The sequence below is a fragment of the Amphibalanus amphitrite genome, unplaced genomic scaffold (genome assembly GCF_019059575.1).
Source record: "Amphibalanus amphitrite isolate SeventyFive unplaced genomic scaffold, NRLGWU_Aamphi_draft 000000F_arrow, whole genome shotgun sequence".
NCBI lineage: Eukaryota > Metazoa > Arthropoda > Thecostraca > Balanomorpha > Balanidae > Amphibalanus > Amphibalanus amphitrite.
In genome coordinates this window covers 669,260-691,692 of record NW_024881498.1, presented here as the reverse complement: position 1 = coordinate 691,692, position 22,433 = coordinate 669,260, and the positions used below count along the sequence as shown (strand labels likewise).

General features: G+C 47.1%; 1 protein-coding gene across 1 annotated transcript in view; it reads left to right on the top strand.

Moving 5' to 3' along the window:
- Positions 1 to 22,433, top strand: part of LOC122378628 (CUGBP Elav-like family member 3-A) — a 231,918-nt gene that overhangs the window by 162,307 nt on the left and 47,178 nt on the right. Inside the window, exons 4-7 of the mRNA XM_043359921.1 lie at positions 1,384 to 1,395; positions 6,844 to 6,972; positions 12,897 to 12,976; positions 13,549 to 13,704. Coding sequence (XP_043215856.1) covers positions 1,384 to 1,395; positions 6,844 to 6,972; positions 12,897 to 12,976; positions 13,549 to 13,704 — 377 coding nt within the window. The remainder of the gene's footprint in view (positions 1 to 1,383; positions 1,396 to 6,843; positions 6,973 to 12,896; positions 12,977 to 13,548; positions 13,705 to 22,433) is intronic.

Genomic DNA, 22,433 nt, shown 5'->3' with positions numbered 1-22,433 from the left:
AGCTCTAGCTCAATCAGGGGCGAAACGGCAAGGGGGCGGGGGGGGGGTCCAACGGACCCCCCTTATACGTTCGCGGCTGGAAAAACACCAATACGGGCGAGGGTTAACTTTTGATTTGAAGTTTCGTTGAGAAGCTCCGATTTCACGCGATTCAAATATAGTGATAGTTGAGGAATCTGGTGGGTTTTAACGTAAAAATAGTACAAAAAGTAGGTGAAATCCCAATTTCAACATTAAATTACTCGTGACTCAGACCGAATTTCGAAAATCTGATTTCAGTTTCGTAAAGTGGAGTGCTGATTCTACCAAATATCAAATTTTGTATTTTAGCTGACAATTTACCTTTAAAGCCCGGTTCTGACTGCCGAAACCGATCGGAGCGGATGATAAGCGGATAGTGATCGTATGGTCAGCGTGGCTGGCGGAAAAAGCTAAAAATCGCTTGGCCCGATACGATCTGGTAACTGGTAGATCGTATCGTGCGGATCGTGCGGATCGTGTGGCGGAGTCCGCGTCCGCCATTACTGCCGGCGGCGATAGATAAGAACGAAATAAATACTTTTCACGCTTGAAGAGACGTTAAATGTAGTTTAAAACATCTCTCTAATTCTATGATTTAAGTAGTTTGAATGATGGTGAGCGTGGCTGGCGGAAAAAGATAAAAATCGCTAGGCCCGATGCAGTTTGAATAGTCGGGTTTGACCGTTCCGTGAAGTTAATCAGCATTTCGGCTTGATTTGAGCAGCATGGCGGCGGAAACCATTCCCGGCCGTGGAAGGTATAGTTTGCATGGTGGTGAGCGTGGCTGGCGGAAAAAGATAAAAATCGCTAGGCCCGATACAGTTTGAATAGTCGGGTCTGACTGTTCCGTGAAGTTAATCAGTATTTCGGCTTGATTTGAGCAGCATGGCGGCGGAAACCATTCCCGGCCGTGGAAGTTACGCGATTTTGAAAAATGCGTGAAAAAATAGAAAATCATGTCAAATTGTCCTGAAAAGTAATCCACAACCTAAATGTGAGTATTGTGAAATACGCACGCTAGCGGCGTTTAAACTTGCAAGTATCTGTCAGTCATTTTACGGTATAGAAAATGTCACGACTTCTGAAAATCATACACGAGGCCGGTTTTGACAAAAGCATGAAAATCGTGTTTTTCAGACACCCCAAACATTTGCCTGACTGGCCATATTACGATTTATTCGATTAGGTAAGCTTGAAATTTGGGCCTTTTCGGTATTTATGGCCACTTGTGAACCCCATTGGCATCACTGTGCAAGGGCCGCTGTCCAGTTTCCCGTCCGCCCCCCCCCCCCCCCCCCGAGAACGTGCCCCATTAGCTTTCAACCGGCCGTCACTGACCGACTCTTTCCCCCCTTCTTTCAGATAACTCCAACGGTAAGTACGCCGGCGAGGTCTGCCGCGTGGCGATCGGGACCGTGCCGCCGCGCCGGGATGTTCCAGTACGTACATACATACCTACTGAGAAGCGCGACCCGCGCCGGGATGTGCCAGTACCTACTGAGTAGCGCAACCCGCCCCGGGATGTGCCAATACTTTGGGGAGAGTGAGGTAAGCTGAACCAAGGGGCAAGTTTAGCCACCCCATGTTTCTCAGCTCTTATGGCACTCAGCAGTCAGCACTGATTGAGTTGAGTTGCCAGCTGTCATTCGCTTACGATGCTGCAGTCTTTCACGTGGGACGGTGACGTTTGCGGGACGCAGGTAAGAGAGCTGCATAAAAAACACGTTAAAATGATAAAAGTAAGCTTTTGATATTGCGGTTGATGGATGCTTACTCTGTCCTTAGCATCCAATAACGTGTGTTATCTCCCCTGATGACTTAGACATGTTTTGCCTTTAAAATTAAATGGTTGCGGTGCATGGTTATTTGTCTCAGCGGGTGTCATTAATCGAAAATGGCCTCGGGTGCGGCAAGATGAGTCATTTTCACCGGGGGAAGATGATCCGGATAAGCCATTGTTGTTTCCGCTGTACGAAAACCAAACTGAGCTGCGCTTGTTTCTTCTGAATAAAGATAGTAGGAACTTGTTTATCTTTGTTGATATCACCGATCGCAAATGATTTGCGGATCATCAGAAGGATAGAAGCTTGCCATTACTCATTTTGATCGGTCCTGCCCAAACACTTCAATGTCGCTGACGTATGTAAACGAAACCAGAGGACATCGCGGCGACACAAGGTACAAAGCAAGGCCCTAAAACATAAGGTTGGACGAAGTTTTCTACCAAAAATGTACTAGAATAGCGTACGAGTCAAAGCTATTTCCGTTGTTTCTTTACAAATACGTCGCAAACAAGGTTTTTCTGTAATAAATCATTATTTCGAAGTTAAGCATTAAGCAACCAGTTGCTATAAATTCAATAAGCAAACACTTATTTTCTATATAAAAGCCTAGCTTATATAGTCCAACTCTAGTTGAATAATCAAGTAGCTACTAAATTTTCCAGATGTGACACATATTGCGCACTTCAGACAAGTACGTTGCTAAGGCGTTGCTAAGGACTCTTTCGCATGTTTTGCTGCGTGGTTTTTGTTATGAAGTGAAGGAAGTGAGATGGACAAGCTTTTTGATATTTTTCTGGTTTTCTAGGACCGTCGCAATTATTTAACTTGACATACTTTTCTTGCTTTTTTATCCGAGGCTTTTTCAATAGTTGACTTGGTAGATTCTATCGTGGAAATAAAAGGGCCAGCAGGCCACATGGGTAAATGCAAGTCGACTGATTGTGAAATAAAAGGTAGAAGTGTCTGTTCCATTAGAAATATAATGTGATGTGATGGAACATGAAGCAACAGGATCAGGCGCAAGAACCACCAATTAAGAATCCAGAACCAGCAAGCGCTATGCCATCAAGAGCAGCCATGGTAACGTTTGATTAGCTTTCAGAAAACCTTTGAACTAGACGCCAGACGGTGAGCAATCAAGAGATCTTACAAGACCATTTGTTACTTGAAAACGAGAGCCGCCAGGAAAATCAGTAGATTCTTCAATGGCAACACATTTCAGTATCTATCTAGCAATGATTTGCACCAGCGAGGTGCTATCATTGTGTTTTGTGTCTGTATCCCTAACTGCTCAAAAAATATTTGTCAATAAATAAACAAACAAATATTGCGTCTTTTTCTACTGAAAGTAAGTCCTCCAAGTGGCAAGGGATGAATAATAGAAGGTACCTAATTTATTGCCATCTATTCATTCAATTCATAAATCATAGGCAATTCAGGGCATCGATCGGCAGCGCCCTTACTGCATGGCACTGCGGATCGTCCATGGGTTTCTTGATGACTCCGACTCTGACTCAGACTTTAAAAAATCAACCCTGACTTTGATTTCAAATGTCGGCTCTGACCGACTCCGACTCCACGTCCACAGCCCTAGCAGGTCTGCGGAGGCAATGGATTTTTGGTGACTCCGACTCCGACTCTGGCTTTCAAAATCGACTCTGACTCTGACTCTGGTCAGAACTGTCGACTCGGACCGACTACAACTCCGACTACGGAACCCTGATAGGTCTGCGGAGGGGATCGAATTTCGGTGACTGACTCAGACTCCTGCTTTTAAAATCGACTCTTGACTCCGACTCGACGACTCAGGTCAGAACTGTCAACTCCGACCGACTTCATGACTCCGACTCCGGAGCCCTACTGGCAGCTATCACGCCAGGGAGCTGCAAATCATATGTTCCGTGGCGGTTTATGGCATTAAAGTCGATAATGCGGCTGAATCGCACCATGGAACACCCTTATTGGCTGCAAGAACCACGAAAGTTAGCGCATCACCACTGGAAAACGTGACAAGATATCGATTAATTGGCCCTGGATTTGGATAAATAACATGTTGATGATCATATAAGCACACTTTTACATTATCATCTATCTCAAGGTTGCCCTCCAGGCGGCTCTAAACTATGGCAATTTCCCTATCTTCAACATGTAAATGCCCTCGGGCGTCCTCGTGGTGACGTAGGCATGGGAGTGCCAGTTTGGTAGGAACTAGACTTCGACGCCCCCTGGTACAAAGGAATATGGCACAAAATCACTCAAGATCGAATTTCAACACTGTCAAACGAACAGACAAACAAAACTGTGCAATGCAAATGTACAATGACTCAATTACGATATGAGCATAACCGCTACCCGTTAATCGCCTCCTTGAATCACGGTTAGGCCATGGGTACAAGAAATTGCAGCACTCAAATTTAACGCTCATTTCGGTGGGTCCTGCCCCGCGACATTGACATAGGGGAGAGGTCGGGTACCGCGGGCCAGCAATGGTCAGAGGAAGGACTGCGGTCCAATCTCTAAGGTAAACGACCCACCGCAACCATAGCCTTAGAATAGGACACCAGTCCCATTAACCGGCTCTCAACAAGTCGCGCTGCTGCGCCGTGGAGCGAGCTGACGGAGCCGGCAAAGCGGTCCGACCCCGACAAACTCACAACACGGGCAACGGCCCGGTCCCAACCGACTCTCGTGCCAGAGTATCCCACCGCCGCGGCCCTGACCCCACATTGACCTCTGGTCACGTGACACCCACGATCACCAATCAGCGCGGCCGAGCGCCCGCCGGGTAGACTGCGCCGCTGCGCTGCTCGCTGCAGCAGCGGCGACCAGCCTGGCAGCCCGGTGGCCGTAGAACGGTACCACAAAAAGTCACATTAGGGTTTCCCGGACGGCCGTACACTCATTGAGAGACAAATACCCGGGTTATGGGCAGCTTTTTCGGATCATCTAGACCCGCGTCTGACCGTAGGCAGTCTGTCGTGTCACCACTGGTGCCAGTACACATTAGAATGCCCATTGGACCCGAAATTTTGTGAGCAGTATATAAAAAGTAAAGGAACGGTCAGAGTGGATCATGGAAGCCGAAGCCGGGGTCGGAGTTTGCGCCACTAAAAAAAAACCTTCCGACTCCCCAGCCATGCCAGGTCTGTAGAGTCAGATTCGGAGTTGGAGTCGGTCGGAGTTGAGTCCGGAGTTGGAGCCCGGAGTCAGAGTCAGTCGTTTATTGGAAGCTAGAGTCGGAATTGGAGTTGAGTCGCCGAAAATACATAGACTCCGCAGCCCTGACGTAGACAGTGAATTTTATGGGGTAAAACGCCCTCTGGGGCGTCTTACCCTCACCCACATACTAGGGGCGTCTTACACAAAGGTTGTTGATGTCTTTGAAGTCCACTTTCTCACGAGATTCAATCGTGACGCACAAACTCGTTGCGACACGTAAAGCGCCTCTCTGTGTAAGGGAAAAATGAGTACCGTACCCATGTACCTAATCAACTTTAAGGCCCTTTCCCATTTATGAGATGGAAAATTAAAGCACAACAATTTATAGCAGAACATGTCAAAACATTAAAGTGCTCACCGCCAACAAACGACTCCACCTCGGAACCGAAAGTCTTGCTCCTACAAACAAAAAGCGGAAATAAACGTTGCAAGAACTTAAATAAATCATATATCGACACCTTTTTTTAAACCCCACATTTGTTCTCCGGTGAATTTCAGACAAGTTGGTTAGAGTCGAGACCTTCAAAAAAGGTACAATCACTCGAGTTTTCTCAAGTGTGTCTGTCTTGGCAGATAAAGCAATACCAGAACAGGCCTACGAACACACATATTTGATCAGGATCGGACGATTGGACACTTTTAAAAGGAGATATTTCGTGCCTCCCGTAAATTCACGGGAGAGCAGATGTGGGGTTTAAAAAAAAGGTGTCGATATATGAACAATTTTTTATATTATATCGAAAAGGCGTCTTACCCCAGCCGGGCGTCTTACCCAATCTCCCCTTATATATTTTGGTGTTTTGTAAATTGTAAAAATGTATTGCAGAAAAACGTCAATTTTTATACTTTTTGCCCTTTGACTGCTAAGCCTTTGACTCGAGGTCACGTCTGATTACACTAACCAAGAAGAGATCAGATGGATTAGTAACCTTTTGCTCATAACTAATGTAAGCCAAAAACAAATCCAAAATGAAAAATCCAAATCCAATCCAAATCCAAATCCAAATCCAAATCCAAAATGAAACAAATCCAAATCCAAAAAAAATCCCCACTGAAGAAGGTCCAGCACCGAAAATATATTTTGGATTTGTTTTTGGCTTACATTAGTTATGAGCAAAAGGTTACTAATCCATCTGATTTCCATTATAATCATAATCATGCTCAAAAAAACGTTTCACACCATTCAATAACCAAGAAGAGCTTTGAAAGGCCCATGCAATGCGCTTTTCTGCGGCGAGCTTTAGTTGTTCCTGATTTATGCGCCAATTTGTGAATGAAATGTCAAAATCGGAAAATTGGCGTCATAATTAATGCTTGGTGACTCCCAGTGACCCCAGCGATGACCGGATTTGAAAATGACCTTTGTACTTCCGAAGATCTTATAGGGATCTACTGGTTTTGTCCGCGTCTTTCTAGTGTTCCTATAGTTTCGGAGACCTGGCCTCCCCCTCCCCTGCCATGGCGAGGCTGGCTGAGACCCCCATCGGGTTACGGCCTAAGATGCCCTCTTGGTAAATGAAGGAAAACATATTGGCTAAAATCATCACTTTCGCATTACACTAACTAAAAACTTTTTTTTACATTGATTTTAGGTTTATAAATCAATAAAAAATTAGCAATGAGCATGCCGCAAATGCTCTCATTGCCTTAAACATTCTTTGTAGAGTGGAATCAAGAAGGAGCTGAAGTTCACACTGCATCCGGCTGGAGAGGGTCAGCTATTTCGGCTGTCGATCCAGGAGGTGTCGCGCCGGCGCCACTTCCCGCCGCCACGGTCGAGGGTCGGCGCGGCCGCTCTGATACGGTGCCTTTGTTCCAGAAGACCGCAAACTGTTCATTGGGATGCTGAGTAAGCAGCAGACTGAAGAGGACGTCAAGCAGCTGTTCCAACCGTACGGCCGCGTCGAGGAGTGCACCATACTGCGAGGAAACGACGGCGTCAGCAAAGGTCAGTTCCCGCACGGCGTCACAGGATCAGTCGGCGGGGGGGGGGGGGACAGCGGTACCGCGCGCTTCATTTCGGTCCCTCTGTATTTAATAACATAGAACGTTTGCCATCGTTCACCTCTGCCACCAAACAAGCCTCTTGTAACTTATTTTTACGGTAAAAGCGACTTCTCGTAACTTATTCTACAGTAGCATCGACCTTTCGTAACTTACTCTGCATTAACCCTCGCCCATATGGGGGGAGGGGGGTCGAACGGCCCCTCCTCGGTTTTTCGCAAATAACTCGCGTAAAAAGCGGCCGATCGCAACGAAACATTCAGTACCCTCGAGCTAATCAATTCCTATGCTAAAAATTTCATGACCCTGACCCAAATGACCTTTGACCTGTAACCTGTTTCTAGAGGCCATGTTTGGCCGGAATCGCGATTCTCCCTATGTCGGCTCGCATTAGCTGCGCGTTTGCAGTCTTTTCATAGTTACAAGCGTTCAAACATGTGATATGAGACGTTGTTCCCATGCATAAGGGTAGGTAGGTGTCAAAGTCACCTGTAGGTCAGGTCAGGTCATTGACCTGAGTTTTACAGATCTATCTAGGCTACTTTTTGGAGCTGAATTCGAATTTAGCAAACATTTAAACATTTACGAAATGGTTTTGGTGACAATTTTACGTAGCTAACAGAGGCGGTTAACACCTACTACGAATATCCGGCAGGACCCCTACTGGTTGACCTGGCCTGACCTGACCCGACATGGCCCAAATAAAGGCACCATCTGTGATCAAAACTAACATGATTTAGTGATCAGCACCACGACGTTATTGGCGCAAAATGACCTTTGCAGTCGGCGCGCCCTAAAGCCCCAATAAACAAACAAACAAGTGATCAGCACCCCGAAACACCCTATAGCAGCCATACTTGGTGCCTGTCCCGTAGCTCAGTTGGTAAAGCATTGGACTCCCGGTAGTGAGAGCCCGGGTTCGAGACGCTCCGGCGCTCGATATTTGAGACTCCTGACGGGGATGGTCTGCGGTTGGTGGGAGCAGCCGCAGCCAGTAGAAGTCAGCTGAGTGGGACAGGCCGTGTCCGGCTTTGAAGGGCACGTTAAACTTTGGCATCTAAATTCTCCCGTTACCCGGAATTGCGCGATCGGACGGTAGAGGTCGGGGTCTACGCAACAAGCTCTGCTTAGCGTGGGCTCCGGCTCTGTCAATCCGTCCATTCAAACATTCGAGCTAGATTTATATAGAAAAATTACGACGTTCTAACAGGTCCCGATTGTCCCGACTTTTGGGTCATTGACCTGACCTGGAAAGTCAACCAATGACCAAGGACCTTAGAATTGGGTATCATCGGCTTCCTCTAGTCACAGGCAACAACACGTTCGTTTTTTCCGCGAAGCGCTAGGTCGATCAGGGGCGAAACGGCAAACGGGCCCAACGGACCCCTCCCCCTCTTACTTTTGCGGCTGGCAAAACCAATACGGGCGAGGGACCCGCGCCCCATTAGGGTCTGAGACCTGAGTGTAACGACAGGGTATCCCAGAATTGACCGATTACCGTTTATCAACTTATAAGATTAGGGAAAAAATAATTGCACTTTTTTGTTTTTATCATCCGATATCGTCAACAAGGTCAGCTACGAAATAACACAGGCAATGGACACGCTAGTTACATGATTAACCGACAATTGTGAATGTAACTTCATCCTGGCTTCGCGTGTTTTACCGGTCTCCCGGAACTGGTTGTAGGCTGGTTTTTGTTTGCCTCTTGCTGGAGGATATTACAAATATGTTCGATTAAATTCACTTCTTAACTGTTCCAAGGCACTCTCCGCAAAAAAAACACAAAAAATTGGTCTTACACCAATGTTACGTATTTTTTGACATCTGAGGTGGAGAACCTCCATGCCTGAACATGGCGCAACCTTTCGTTTCGCTTCTAGCAGATTTGTTTTCCAAATGAAACCCGTTCTTAGCCATTGCGTTCACGGCATTTAGTTTTTGTAATACTAGAATATTACCGCAGTGGTACTCTCTGCTAGCAGTCGTGTTTTTGGTATCACGTGAAGCTGAATGAGTGCACCGTGGCTCAAAATGTCTCACACTTTGATTTTCGACGCGTGCCTGGCCTTTTCCGCTATTGGGGCGTTGACGCCATCTGAAGACCACACACGACGGTTTTTGGTGGTTCGAGGGGCAGAATACCTCAAGTAGATATTCTTAGCCCGCATCCCACTGGGGTCTGCGTATAACGCGCCCTACTGTGGGGGGGGGCTCTTCATAGCCCCCCCCCCCTCCTAACTCCGAAACTACTGGGCCGATCGTCAAAATTAAAACGGCGTCTGATAGCCCCGGAAAACTGATTGGCGAAACATAATTTCATTGACCTCGAGGTCACCGATGACGTCACAGGTCAGGTCAAAGTAATCATCAGTATTTGGCTTGTTCTTATTCTGGGCTCTGGCCGCCGGCTTACAAGTCAGATTAGGCTCATTTTTGGTTTAGGTACACACTCGTGAACAGATGCTTTAGATACCCTGAGGGTACCAAACTTGTACTTTTCAGGTCAGGGTCAGGTCATCACAGGTCACGGAAATTTTATACCATACATCGGTCACGTGACACATTTTTATGGTCCATTTAGGCCAGGGGTCGGCAAATGGTGGGGCATGCCCCCTTTGGGGGTAATGGAGCCCTTTCGGTGGGGTAATGAGGGATTCTGAGAAAACCTATCTTTTTAGAGTTAGGGCCTCCATTGATGGAACCATCGTGACTGTTGCATCCCAGGGTTAAAAAATTAGCCCAGGTCAAAGGCACAGCACACATTGATAAGATACCAATTTTCACATAGCTGCTCGCCTCACCATCCCACCGCGGTTCCGTACAGTCGTACAAAAGCAGCTGCAATTTTTAGCCGTCGCCCGTCTGTTGGCGCTTCCACAGCCGCTAGCGTAAGGGAGAGAGAGGAGTCGATCGGACCCCCGCGGCCTCTCGGACTCTGAGATGGAGCTGTGCATAAAAAGACGAGCGTATTAGCCGTGACTATAGGAAGCCGCTGCTGCCCATTTTTAAGGTCTTTGGTCATTTCGTGTCATTCCGGAGGTCAAAGACAAGTGTCGAGAAAATCGGGACCCGCTATAACTTCTTGAAGTGAGATTTTATGGCTCAAGCTGACCTCCAGAAAAAGCTCATAAGCCAATGATCATTATGGGTCCAGAGGCCAGTTTTACCGACAGAAAAATAGCTGCCTGCCGGAATTTTTCGCCTTAAGACCGCTTCACATACGGAGCGTAAACGGTAAAGCCCTATCCACTTACATGCTCATCGCGCTTACGTACGCGCTTACATCGCGTATGTGAAGCCAGTGATTACGTAAACGTAAACGTAAACGGTAAAACCCTATCCACTTACATGCTCATCGCGTATGTGAAGCGGTTTGTAGGCAAAAACTCCGGCAGGCGGCTATTTTTCTGTTGGTAAAACTGGCCTCAGGAATTCCCGGGCAGGTTAAGAAAAAAATGATTGGCTCGAGGGTACAATTTGGTCGTGATCCAACGGCTTTTACGTGAGCTTTTAACGAAAAACCACCCGCCGCCCCTATATGTACGAGGGTTAAATGGGATATACTAAATGCTTTGTGGAGGAAGTGTCATGTTTTAAATTTGATGCATTGGAAATGCAGAAATACCCAAAGAGTTCCAGAAAGGTATGGAATTTCAGTAAACTTGGTTGTGACAGCAATGGGGTCTGGTAGGTGGGGGTAATGGCCATGCCTGGCGCCTAAAAAGGGGGCACAACCCCGAGTCACCTGCCGACCACTGATTTAGGCCATATATTTCGAATATGATGTCAGATATGTCATTCGAGGTCATTTTGAGTCCAATTTAGCTTAGGTCAAGCCACTTTCCGGTCAAAAAAGGTCAAATTTTTAAGTTTAAATTCTTTAACCCGCGCGGGGCTGGGGGGTAAATTTTACCCCCCTCGCAAATTTTCGCAATATCTCAAAAACGGCGGCGCGCAGCGCCGCCAAACTTTCAGTACCTTTTTTACATCAATTTGACACGTTCCCTGAAAATTTGAGCGAAATCCGTCTGAAATTTTTTGAGAAATTGACGTTTTAGTGACGTCATGTTCGCCATTTTCGCCTCAAAAACGGCAAAACTTCAAACGCCACTAGCATCTTCATTTTTAAAGGAATCAAGACGTAACAAAAAAAGGTTATACGTCATTCTACTTTGTCTATCAAATGGCTATCTCGGTTTTTTGAAAATTTTGGATTTTGGGCCAATTTTTTTTCAAAAAACTGACTTTTTGGGGAAAATAGCTATAAAATCCAAAATTTTGAGTGTATCGAAAAAACCGGAATATATCTCAGAGAAGTGGTCTATGTGCACCGACATACCAATTTTAAGAAGAATCGGTTCAAAAATGTGGGAGTTATTCAAAATTTTATGACGTCACGACACACAAAAATTTTGAAAAATGATTTTTTGGAAGTTCGAGACCTCGTACGGAAACAAAAATAGCACCATTCGATTCGCCGTGAAAAACTGCATCAGATAGAGACCTTTTTAGGCCTTAAGAACCAACTTCAAAATTTGACCTCACTTGACCTGACCTTGACCTGAACTCGACCTGAAATTCATCCAGAGGTGGTCCATATCACTTATTGAGTGTGCCTATTGAATTTTGTGGGTAAAATGGCCCATAAAACATGTGTCGCACATGCCCTTTTCTATATTTTGTTTTTTGGTGACCTGACCTGACCTGACCTGACCTGACCTTGACCTTGACCTCTGAATGATATTGTATGCAACGCATATTGTCTTGGTAGCCTAAGAACACGTTTTGGGCAATCAGTCTCAGTCGATCACTCCATTCTTCGGCAACTACGGTGCAAGACCGATACTGTAGAAACTTGCAATTTGTACCCTTGACCTGACCTTGACCTTGACCTCAAACTTTGAATTAAGTACATGTTTTTAGTTGTTCGTGATGAGATCTTTCGATTGGCGTTTGAATTTTCCAAATCGGACCATTAGTTCGGGAGATAAGAGGGGGGTAAAATTTACCCCCCAGCCCCGCGCGTTCGGCTGGAGACCCCAGCCCCGCGCAGGTTAACAAAACACGTGTCTATCGGATGCAGTTGGAGCTCAGGAACACGATGGTGCTATTTATATTGGTGTACGATGTCAAATACGTTCTGAAAAATGGATTTGAAAAATTATAATTGTGAATTTTTTGCTATGAATTCGTATAACTTGGCCATTTTTGAAGCTAACTGGCTAAAACTTGCTTGCGTTAGTCATAAGCATGTGTTCTATCACATATTTTGAGGTTTTTCGAGAAGTCAAAAACATTTTGAAAAAAAATATAAATTTTTATTTTAATATGTATATTTCTAAAAAAAACTTTTGAATATCTGAGATAGCAGTTTGATAGAGCAGTCTATTGTGAGTCCTCTCATGCAATGAAATTAGATCTAGTTTAAAAAACTGAGCTCTTGGGAGCGATTCTCGTGGTTCAATATTTTGCGTCAAAATCGGCCGAACATGACGTCACTCTGACGTCATTTTCGGCCAACTTATGGTAGCTACGAAGTTCATATTTTAACACTAGATGTCAAATTGATGCAGCCGAAGGTGCAGAAAGTGTCGCGTTGATGCGCCAAGCGGTTTAGACGTTATTGCAGAGAAACGAGAGGGGGCTATAAATCCCCCCCCCCAGTGGGTTGGGGCCTAACAGCGGCTTTTCGGTAACAGCGACCTCTCCTAATCTATTTCGAACAGCATTGAATACTATTTCACTGAGCACAGAGCATAGAGCACCCCCTCAATTTCTAGCACCGATCTGTCTCGAGCTGGAAGCCGGCGTGGATGCCGTCGCCGGCTGCAGTGCACGTGGACGTTCACTCTGCTCTGTTGACAGGCTGCGCGTTTGTCAAGTTCTCGTCACACCAAGAGGCGCAGACGGCCATCAGCAGCTTACATGGCAGCCAGACGATGCCTGTGAGTACCGCTGGGAGCGTCTGCCCGCCGCCTGACCGGGGTCGCAGCTCACAGCCTCCTCCCTCAGTCCCTCATGCGCCTGCGGTTGTTAATTGGCATCCTTGGTATGACTATGAACTGTGAATGTGACTGGCTGGCAAACACCGCGCCGCCATGCACCGCCAGTTGGCCCACACCAATCGGCTGTCAGCGGCTAGAAGAGCTGAGAAACACCGAGCGGCCGGTGGGTAAGTGTGGGAGGGGGGGGGGGCGAGGCGGCCCGTGCGCCCGCAGACCCGTGTCGGTGCTGTGACGGTCGGAGCTCTGTATGAACAGTCCACAGCAGAAGTAATGTGTGGTTTAGTCATGGGTATGTTCTGCTTCTGAAGCTTAGGAACGATTAGCCAGACTACAATGAAACTTTGAATGTAGCTTATATGTATCGTCACCCTTGCAGCTGCAGCTTTAGCTATTGACATCTTCTTTTCGATCACTCCGCATTATACAATCGCCAGTCAAAGCCAACCGTTGAGATTGGTAAAACCCTACATTACTTTAGCGGTGGGCTGTACCTGCGTCTGTGATCGCCGCAGGGCGCCTCGTCCAGCTTAGTGGTCAAGTTCGCCGACACTGAGAAGGAACGTCAGCTGAGGAGGATGCAGCAGATGGCCGGCAACATGGGACTGCTCTCGCCGTTTGTCGTCAACCAGTTCGGCGCCTACGGCACATACGCGCAATTTGTCGACAGCGTGAGTATACCTGCCACAGGGGTGCGCGCTGGCGCCAACGGTGTGTACACGGGATTCCATGACAAAATATAGAAACGCAAAATATCGAAAGCAAAATATCGATTCGCATGATATCGAAGTCGCAAAATATCGAAATAGCAACATATCGAATAGCAAAATATCGACTCACAAAATATCGAAGTTGCAAAATATCGAAAGCCCAAATATCGAAAAGACAAAATATCGAACGCTGAATATCGAAAATACTAAATATCGAAAGCAAAATATCGAAAAGACAAAATGTCGAAAGGACGAAATGTCGATAGCAAACATCGAAAATATAAAACATCAAAAGCAAAGTAACGGAAGGACAAATTATCAAATGCAGAATATCGAATGGTCAAAGTATCGTAGAAGCAACAAATTATGCGCTGCACCAGCGTGGGCAGTGTGTGTCGCTCAACATAGACTGTATTCCTTAATTTTGAAGAAACCTGAAAACCCAAAAACTCGCAACCCGCATGCGAGGTCCAGTGTGGGGTGTCGTAGCCAAGCCAAGCCTAGCCTATCCTTGCCTTACCTAACTTAGCCTACCCTAACCTAACCTAACCTAATCCAACCCAACTCAACCATAGGCGGCGGAACGATTTGAGACAAGGGGGGGACACCAGCTCAAGGAGCCAAACCTAGGGTACCCCAAATCCTGTTTTCTCATCGGATTTAGGCCACTTATTTTTCGTCACAGCCCTGACACGATGATTTTTTATTCATTTTTTTTTTTACTAAACGAAAATGGCAGTTCACCCCCGTATGTGTGGTTAACTTTAAGCTGATCCTCAAGTACCTATGGTTTGTCTCTTCCTTATTCTCGTTTGATAAATTCCATTGATCCTACATGTATCAAATTACCAAGAAGCCATCGCAGTACTAATCAGTGGCGAATCCCAGGGGGGAGGTCACATGGGTCATGACTTTGGGCCTGGGGTCACCACATGCCTGCCAGGAGCACCACAGGCCTGACAGCCGACAGGGGCACCACAGGCCCGCCAGGGGTACCGCAGGCCTAGCAGGGGCACCACGGGCCTGTCAGTTGCACCACAGGCCTGTCAGGAGCACCATCGGCCTATAGCAAAAGCACTACAGGTCTTCCAGGGGCACCACAAACCTGACAAGGGCACCTGCGTTCTAACGGGGGCACCACAGGCTCGCCAGGGGACCACAGACCTGCCAAGGCCCAGGGACACCACAGGCCTAGCAAGGACACCACAGGCCTGTCAGGGGCACCACGGGCCTGTCAGGGCCCATGGGCACCTAAGTCATGTGCAGGGCCCACCGTAGGCTTGTCAGGGGGCAGGGTAGGGACTCAAGGTACCACAGTCTTTCCAGGGGCACCAGCGGCCTAGCAGGGGCACCAGTCATCACACGACATTCAAAAATAAAGAAAATAAAAAAACTGAAAATAGGGCACCACCAAAATTAATTGGCCGAAATCCATTGAGGTTTTCATTTTGGGCATAGGTAGGAGCACCACTTCGATTCATGACCCTCCCCTTGGAGTTTTCCCGAATCCGCCCCTGGTACTAATTCATCAAATTTAAGGTGGCACCTTGCTATTGGTGCCCCCCTTGCAGAATTCAAGGGGGGCACGGTGCCCCGGTGCCCCCCCCCCCGTTCCGCCGCCTATGAACTCAACCCAACTTAACCTCTTTGAAGCTTTTTTTGCATTTCAAAACAAAACTGTCGGAAATGCCAATGCATCAGCGTTTGTTTTCAATATTTTGCTTTCGATATTTTGTCTTTTCGATATTCTGCTAGGTATCTATATTTTGTCTTTTCGATATTCTGCTTTCAATATTTTTTTTCGATATTCTGCTTTCCATATTTTGTCTTTTCGATATTCTGCTTTCGACACTTTCTTCTTTTTGATATCCTGCATTCGATATTTTGTCTTTTCGATATTCTGCATTCGATTTTTTGTCTTTTTGATATTTTGTCTTTTCGATATTTTGCAACTTTGATATCATGCTATTCGATATTTTGCTATTTCCACATTTTCCGCTTCGATATTTTGCCATTTCGATATTATGCTTTTCGATGTTTTGCAACTTCGATATTTTCTATTTCGATATTTTGCCACTTCGATATTTTACCTTCGATATTTTGCGATTCGATATTTTGTCCGGAACCCGGTACAGGGCCCGCCATTCATCGACTGGTGTGTGTTCCGAGATGTATGCCTGTGCTGCACAACACATGCGTAGGTATGCATCATGCATATTAGGTTATAGTCTGTTCCAAATCAAGCTTGCGGTCGGAGTTTCTTCGGCAGATCGCTCCTCCGCTCAAGAATTTCGTCTTGAAATGTAAGAGCTGTATGTACGGAAATCACCCACTGCTTTCAGCAGGACACTTCGGCTGCAAGCTTGAAACGGAACAGAGTATAGTAAGAAAAAATCAAAAGTTTTCAGACTATAACTAGTGTACATAGAATCCCGCAGATTATCTGCATTGGTGGGAAAGCACTATCATGAAAATTTGAGCCTAGGTGAGGTGAGGTGAAAATGAGGTTTTAAGGCGTCCCTGTCCATTGGACATTCGGCCGCCTGTAAAGAATCTGTTTGCTAGAAAAATATCGAATTGCTAGAATTTTGATATTGCAGTGCTCATTTACTTTAATTAAGTGTGTGAGTTCTAAAATTTTGACCCTTAAAGTGCTCGGTAACGCGTTGTGGCTTTCTTGGGAGGTGAGTGGGATCCTGGAACTTACTTTACCTACTGTTAGAATAAGTTTTACGTTATAGTTACTTTAAAGGGTTGTTAAGATACCACTTTGTCCTCCATCAAGACAATAAATTCGATTTGGGATTAATTTTGCCATGGTGCCGGCACATGGCCTACTCTTCACGAACTACACCATGGGTTCTTTATCGTGCGGGTTAGGAGGCAATCCCCACACCCCCTCTCACGCCGGGTGTCGCGTTCACCCTACAATGCCGGGTGGTGCATGGGCCTAAATAATTATTGTCTGAAGGACAAGACTGCATGGCCATTTAACAACTTTGAAGAGGTGAAGACCAGTTGGCCTCTCTTAATTTCGAATCTCTCCTGTCTGCGCGTGACTGGCACCAAGCTTGGACCAGCGCACGGCTGAGTGGTGTGGTGAATGTCGGCCGGCGTAACTGGCACCAAGTTTGGACTAGCGCCCGGCTGAGTGGTGTAGTGAGTATCAGCCGGCGTATCTAGCACCAAGCTTGGACCAGCGCACGGTTGAGTGGTGTACTGGGTGTCAGCCGGCGTAACTGGCACCAAGCTTGGACCAGCGCACGGCGGAGCCAGGAGAATTCTCGAGTGTGATTACCGCTAAGTCAACTGTTGGGATGGACTTAGGAGCATGACACCTTCATGTCGCATAGACGCTTCAGAGTGTGTCCATATCGACGGTGTTAGGCGTTGCAGTCTCCATTGGCGGAGCACAGATGCGGTCGGTGCCTAATACCAGGTGGCTTGGGAAACTGCCCTCCGTTCACTGTTCGAGCTAATAGACGGAGTGCTTTATGGTGATGAACGATGCATTTTCAACATGTCCTTATTAACTGAGAGTTTTCACCGCTATTCCCTAACCCCAACCAATCATCAAACTGTGTTGTGAACCATTTTAGCCCTCGGGTCATACTGCCAGTCTTTTAAAAAAGTTCCAGTCTTGTGTTATAATTACGATCTAAGCCAAAGCAAATATAAATGAGCACATGCTGTTTATCGACCAAAATGCTATTTTTTTGTGCTCCCTCCCTCCCTTTTGTAGACGTCGTCAAGCAGTCAGCAGTTGCTTGACTTGATCACGTCCAGCAGTCAAAAATATCAATGCAACACATTTGCTTTGTATATTCATAGTCATTCAAACTAACTTATTTTTCCACTAAAATTGAAACTTTCAGTGCAAGCTCGCGACCCCTAAAAAGGTTCTGACATCGTTATTTCTGTCACTGCTAGATTCAGAACAGAGCAGATAATGGGAAAATCGACCCCAACTTGTTGCCCAATAGTTGCCCCCCCCCCTTTACTTCTGCAAAGATACCGTCGCAAAGCGAAGAGATACAGACGCGAAACTTTGCACACATCTTTCTGAATACCTAGCAGAGGTTGTGTCCAAATTTGATATCGATCCCATCTGAAATGTCACAGTGACGTCAGAAGTCAAATTATAGATTTGCGACTCTCAGTTTCCTCACGATATATACGATATATGAGACCGAATACAAAGGACCGATTATTGGTCAGGAACAAGTTAGCAGTGTACTTACATGTTTTAGGATGACAGTAGGTGCTGTCTAGTTAATTAACAGTTGAGTTTCATGCTTGGCGACATCAGAAACGTCCATATCGGAAAAAAACAAAACTTTATGTAGTCACTGTGACGTCATCTTACGTGCTACAACCACCACACTTTGACACCACACTCAAATATTGCCTAGGTATTCATTTCAAGCTATGCCACGTTTCACGTTCGTAGCTCATCAGGTTTCGGAGATATTCCACAAAGCGTAAAGGGGGCAACTTTATGACCCCCCCCCCCCCCAGCGGCTCGTGGGTTAACCCTGAGGTGAAACGGCGCTATGACCGGAGTTAAACTGGAGCTAAGGTATATCAAGGGGTAAAAAAGAGGGGTGAAAAGGCTAAGGAAATTTAATGAGCAGGTTCGGCCGAACGGTCGAAACCATAACCGGTAAGGAAGCAAACTTGTTTGATTTAGGGGAATACTGGCATCAAAGGTCGCCCACAACGGCGTACCTCCAGTAATAAGTTAATGGGACGGTCTCAATCGCCGGAGCGACGCCCGAGCTCTGAGAGCACGCGTCGAGACGGGCACGTAAGTACCGCACAGAGATCGAGAGCCGACTGAGCGCCGCTCCGAGTCCGACCCCAGGTCAGCTCGGCCGGCGCCGGGGCGCTAGACGCCCGGCCCGGCCCTCCGATTGGCCGGCGCTACAGCGAGCACGGGCAACGGCCGGCGGAGCGCCCACCAACGCGATACAAGGCACACAAGCAACACAGTCTCGTGATACGTGACGTAACAACAAACACAATAATCGATAACAACATAAACACACTTTTCACTCGCCGGCATACACTAAAATCCCGTCAGGACGATCCCGGACGGGTCCAGAAGGGGAGGGGAGGGGAGAACGCCGCCGCTGCCCGGCACTGACCGCTGCGCCGGAGCTGCCGGTCTTTCTCCACAGGGGCCCACACTCCACTTACTTTCCACAAAAAACGAAGGTTTTTTCTTCTCTTCTTGAACACATGTACCCGTCGCATGTTACCATGACGACACGCCAGCCGTCGAGTGTCTCCCGGCCCCAAGTCCAGGCTGGCCCACGCCGCGCCGACGCGCTCGCGGGTCAGGATCCGGCCGAGTGGGGACCGGAGAGACAGTCCGGAGCGACGGGCTGCATCATGCGCAGATCGGGTGTCGCGGACATGTACTGTGTCCGGTCCCGCCCGGTCCGCCAGCCAGTCTCCGGCCTCGTCATCGTTGAGCATGATCGTCTCCATGTTGGCCTGCTAATGATACAAACATGAGTAAATAAACACACAATGTAACACATCTGGGAACGTTCGATGGTTTGAGGAAAATGGGCAAAGTGGCGACGATAAGTGACTCTTTTCGCTAATGGAAAGATGCTGGGCATTGGGCAAATCGGGGAACTGCAAGTGAACGGGACGTCGGAAAATGACGTAAGTAGTGATGCGATTGTCACAGGAAACGTTGACCGAAAGCAGGACATTTGAATGATGGATCACTGAGAAAGAAACAACAATACAGTAGTCACGTGCGAATTCTCAGAATGGTAGGACTGCTTGCTGGAGTCGGAGAACCTCCGCACACAGATGGACCTGTGACTTAGAAGTCACACTCGCACGAAGACTGGGACTAGGGAGTCGGAGAACCTCCACACTCCGCTGAGCTAGTTTGACGCACCAATACATAGCGTTGCGCTGCTTTTTGAGTCTGGGTGGTCCGTTAGCTCGCTGCTCCTTTCGAAAGCGCAGGCTATGGATGAGCGGCAGCGCCCACGATATTATGCTGCTTGCTTGTTTCAGTTTGGAACAGTATGTCAAGAGGAATGGCCGTCTGGTGTGAGATGTGCGAGTCGAGGCAGCCCGCGCACACGCACAGCTCCGTGCCGGTCTCGTTTCGTCATCTGTGAGCACGTCGAGTACTTGACTCTTGGCCTGGAAGGGGCTGGTCAAGGCCCTAAAACATAAGGTTGGACGAAGTTTTCTACCAAAAATGTACTAGAATAGCGCACGAGTCAAAGCTATTTCCGTTGTTTCTTTACAAATATGTCGCAAACAAGCTTTTTCTGTAATAAATCATTATTTCGAAGTTAAGCAACCAGTTGCTATAAATTCGATAACCAAACACTTATTTTTTATATAAAAGCCTAGCTGATATAGTCCAACTCTAGTTGAATAATCAAGTAGCTACTAAATTTTCCAGATGTGACACATATTGCGCACTTCAGACAAATGCGTTGCTAGGGCGTTGCTAAGGACTCTTTCGCATGTTTGGCTGGTTTTTGTTATGAAGTGAGGGACGTGAGATGGACAGGCTTTTTGATTTTTTTTTCTGGTTTTCTAGGACCGTGTGAATTATTTAACTTGACATACTTTTCTTGCTTTTTATTCGAGGCTTTTTCAATAACTGGTAGAATCTAGCGTGAAAATAAAAGGGCGAGTAGGCCACAGGGGTAAATGCAAGTCGACTGATAGTGAAAGAAAAGGTAGAGGTGTCTGTTCCATTAGAAATTTAATGTGATTGATTGAACATGAAGCAACAGGATCAGACGCAAGAACCACCAATTAAGAACCCAGAACCAGCAGGCGCCATGCAATCAAGAGCAGCCGTGGTAACGTTTGATTAGCTTTCAGAAAACCTCATGGAAGACGCCAGACGGAGAGCAATCAAGAGATCTTACAAGACCAGTAGTTACTTGAAAACGAGAGCCGCCAGGAAAATCAGTAGATTCTTCAACGGCAACACATTTCAACATCTATCTAGCAATGATTTGCGCCAGCGAGGTGCTATCATTGTATTTTGTGTCTGCATCCCTAATTGCTCAAAAAGTATTTGTCAATAAATAATAAAAAAACAAATAATGCGTCTTTTTTCTACTGAAAGTAAGTCCACCAAGTGGCAGGGGATGAATAATAGAAGGTACCTACCTAATTAATTGTCATCTATTCATTCAATTCATAGGCAATTCAGGGCATCGATCGACAGCGCCCTTTGCATGGTACTGCGGATCGTCGATGGGTTTCTTGATGACTCCGACTCTGACTCAGACTCAAAAATCAACTCTGACTTTGATGTCAAATGTCGGCTCTGACCGCGGACTCCGACTTCACAGCCCTAGCATGTCTGCGGAGGCGATGTATTTTTGGTGACTCCGACTCCGACTCTGACTTTCAAAATCGACTCTGACACTGACTCTGGTCAGAACTGTCGACTCCGACCGACTACAACTCCGACTACGGAACCCTGAAAGGTCTGCGCGGAGGGGATCGAATTTCGGTGACTGACTCAGACTCCAGCTTTTAAAATCGACTCTGACTCCGACTCGACGACTCAGGTCAGAACTGTCAACTCTGACCGACTTCATGACTCCGACTCCGGAGTCCTACTGGCAGCTATCACGCCGGGAGCTGCAAATCGTATGTTCCGTGGCGGTTTATGGCATTAAAGTCGATAATGCGGCTGAATCGCACTATGAAACACCCTTATTGGCTGCAAAAACCACGAAAGTTAGCGCATCACCACTGGAAAACGTGACAGGTTATCGATTAATTGGCCCTGGATTTGGATAAATAACATGTTGATGATCATATTAGCACACATTTACATTACCATCTATCTCAAGGTTGCCCTTCAGGCGGCTCTAAACTATGGCAATTTCCCTATCTTCAACATGTAAATGCCCTCGGGCGTCCTCGTGGTGACGTAGGCATGGGAGTGCCAGGTTGGTAGGAACTAGACTTCGACGCCCCCTGGGGCTGGTGTTCTTCAGCTCCTTTGCCGGATCTTCTGATTTCTCGATTCTCTGATTTTGACTGCTAGCCGGTGTCAGAGGGGGCAGTCTGGCTTCTGTCGCCACTAGTTGAGGCTTCCCACCGTGGGCAGGATGCACGACGGCACAACAGGTCTTGCTGGCTGCGTCGCAGAAGACTTGGAAGGCCACGTCTTCACCAAGAAGATGGACGGATCTCGGAACCTCAGCTTCTAGTCCCGGTCCGTAGCGCTCTTCCTGCGAGTTTCTCTCAGGTTCTCGTTGGAGTTTTTGGGCCTCAAGGTCCGGAGCTTCACCCTTGGGATCGAGGTCCCACATCTGTTCCACTTGTTGACGGTGGTATACATGTCGAGTGGGCTGCCCTGTTGCAGTGCCCTTCCCATGGATCACGTAGCCAAAGATCGTATCCAGTGTTCTCAGTGATTGGTCAAGAACGACGCAATTCCACAGCACAACCACGTAGTACTGGTCTGTCCTTATCAGAATGTCCACCACCTGGTCACCGCCGAAGTCGTCGGCCAACCGATGTTCTCATCCAATCCCTCGGGTAGCTCTGCCGGTGGTAGAGGTGCGCACAGGCGGTCGCAGCACCACAGCTCGAAGTTCCTCGCTTCACCTCCATGTCGATTTGTAGGTCGACTGCGACGCGATCGTATGACCGTGGCTCCTCCGCTCGCTCCT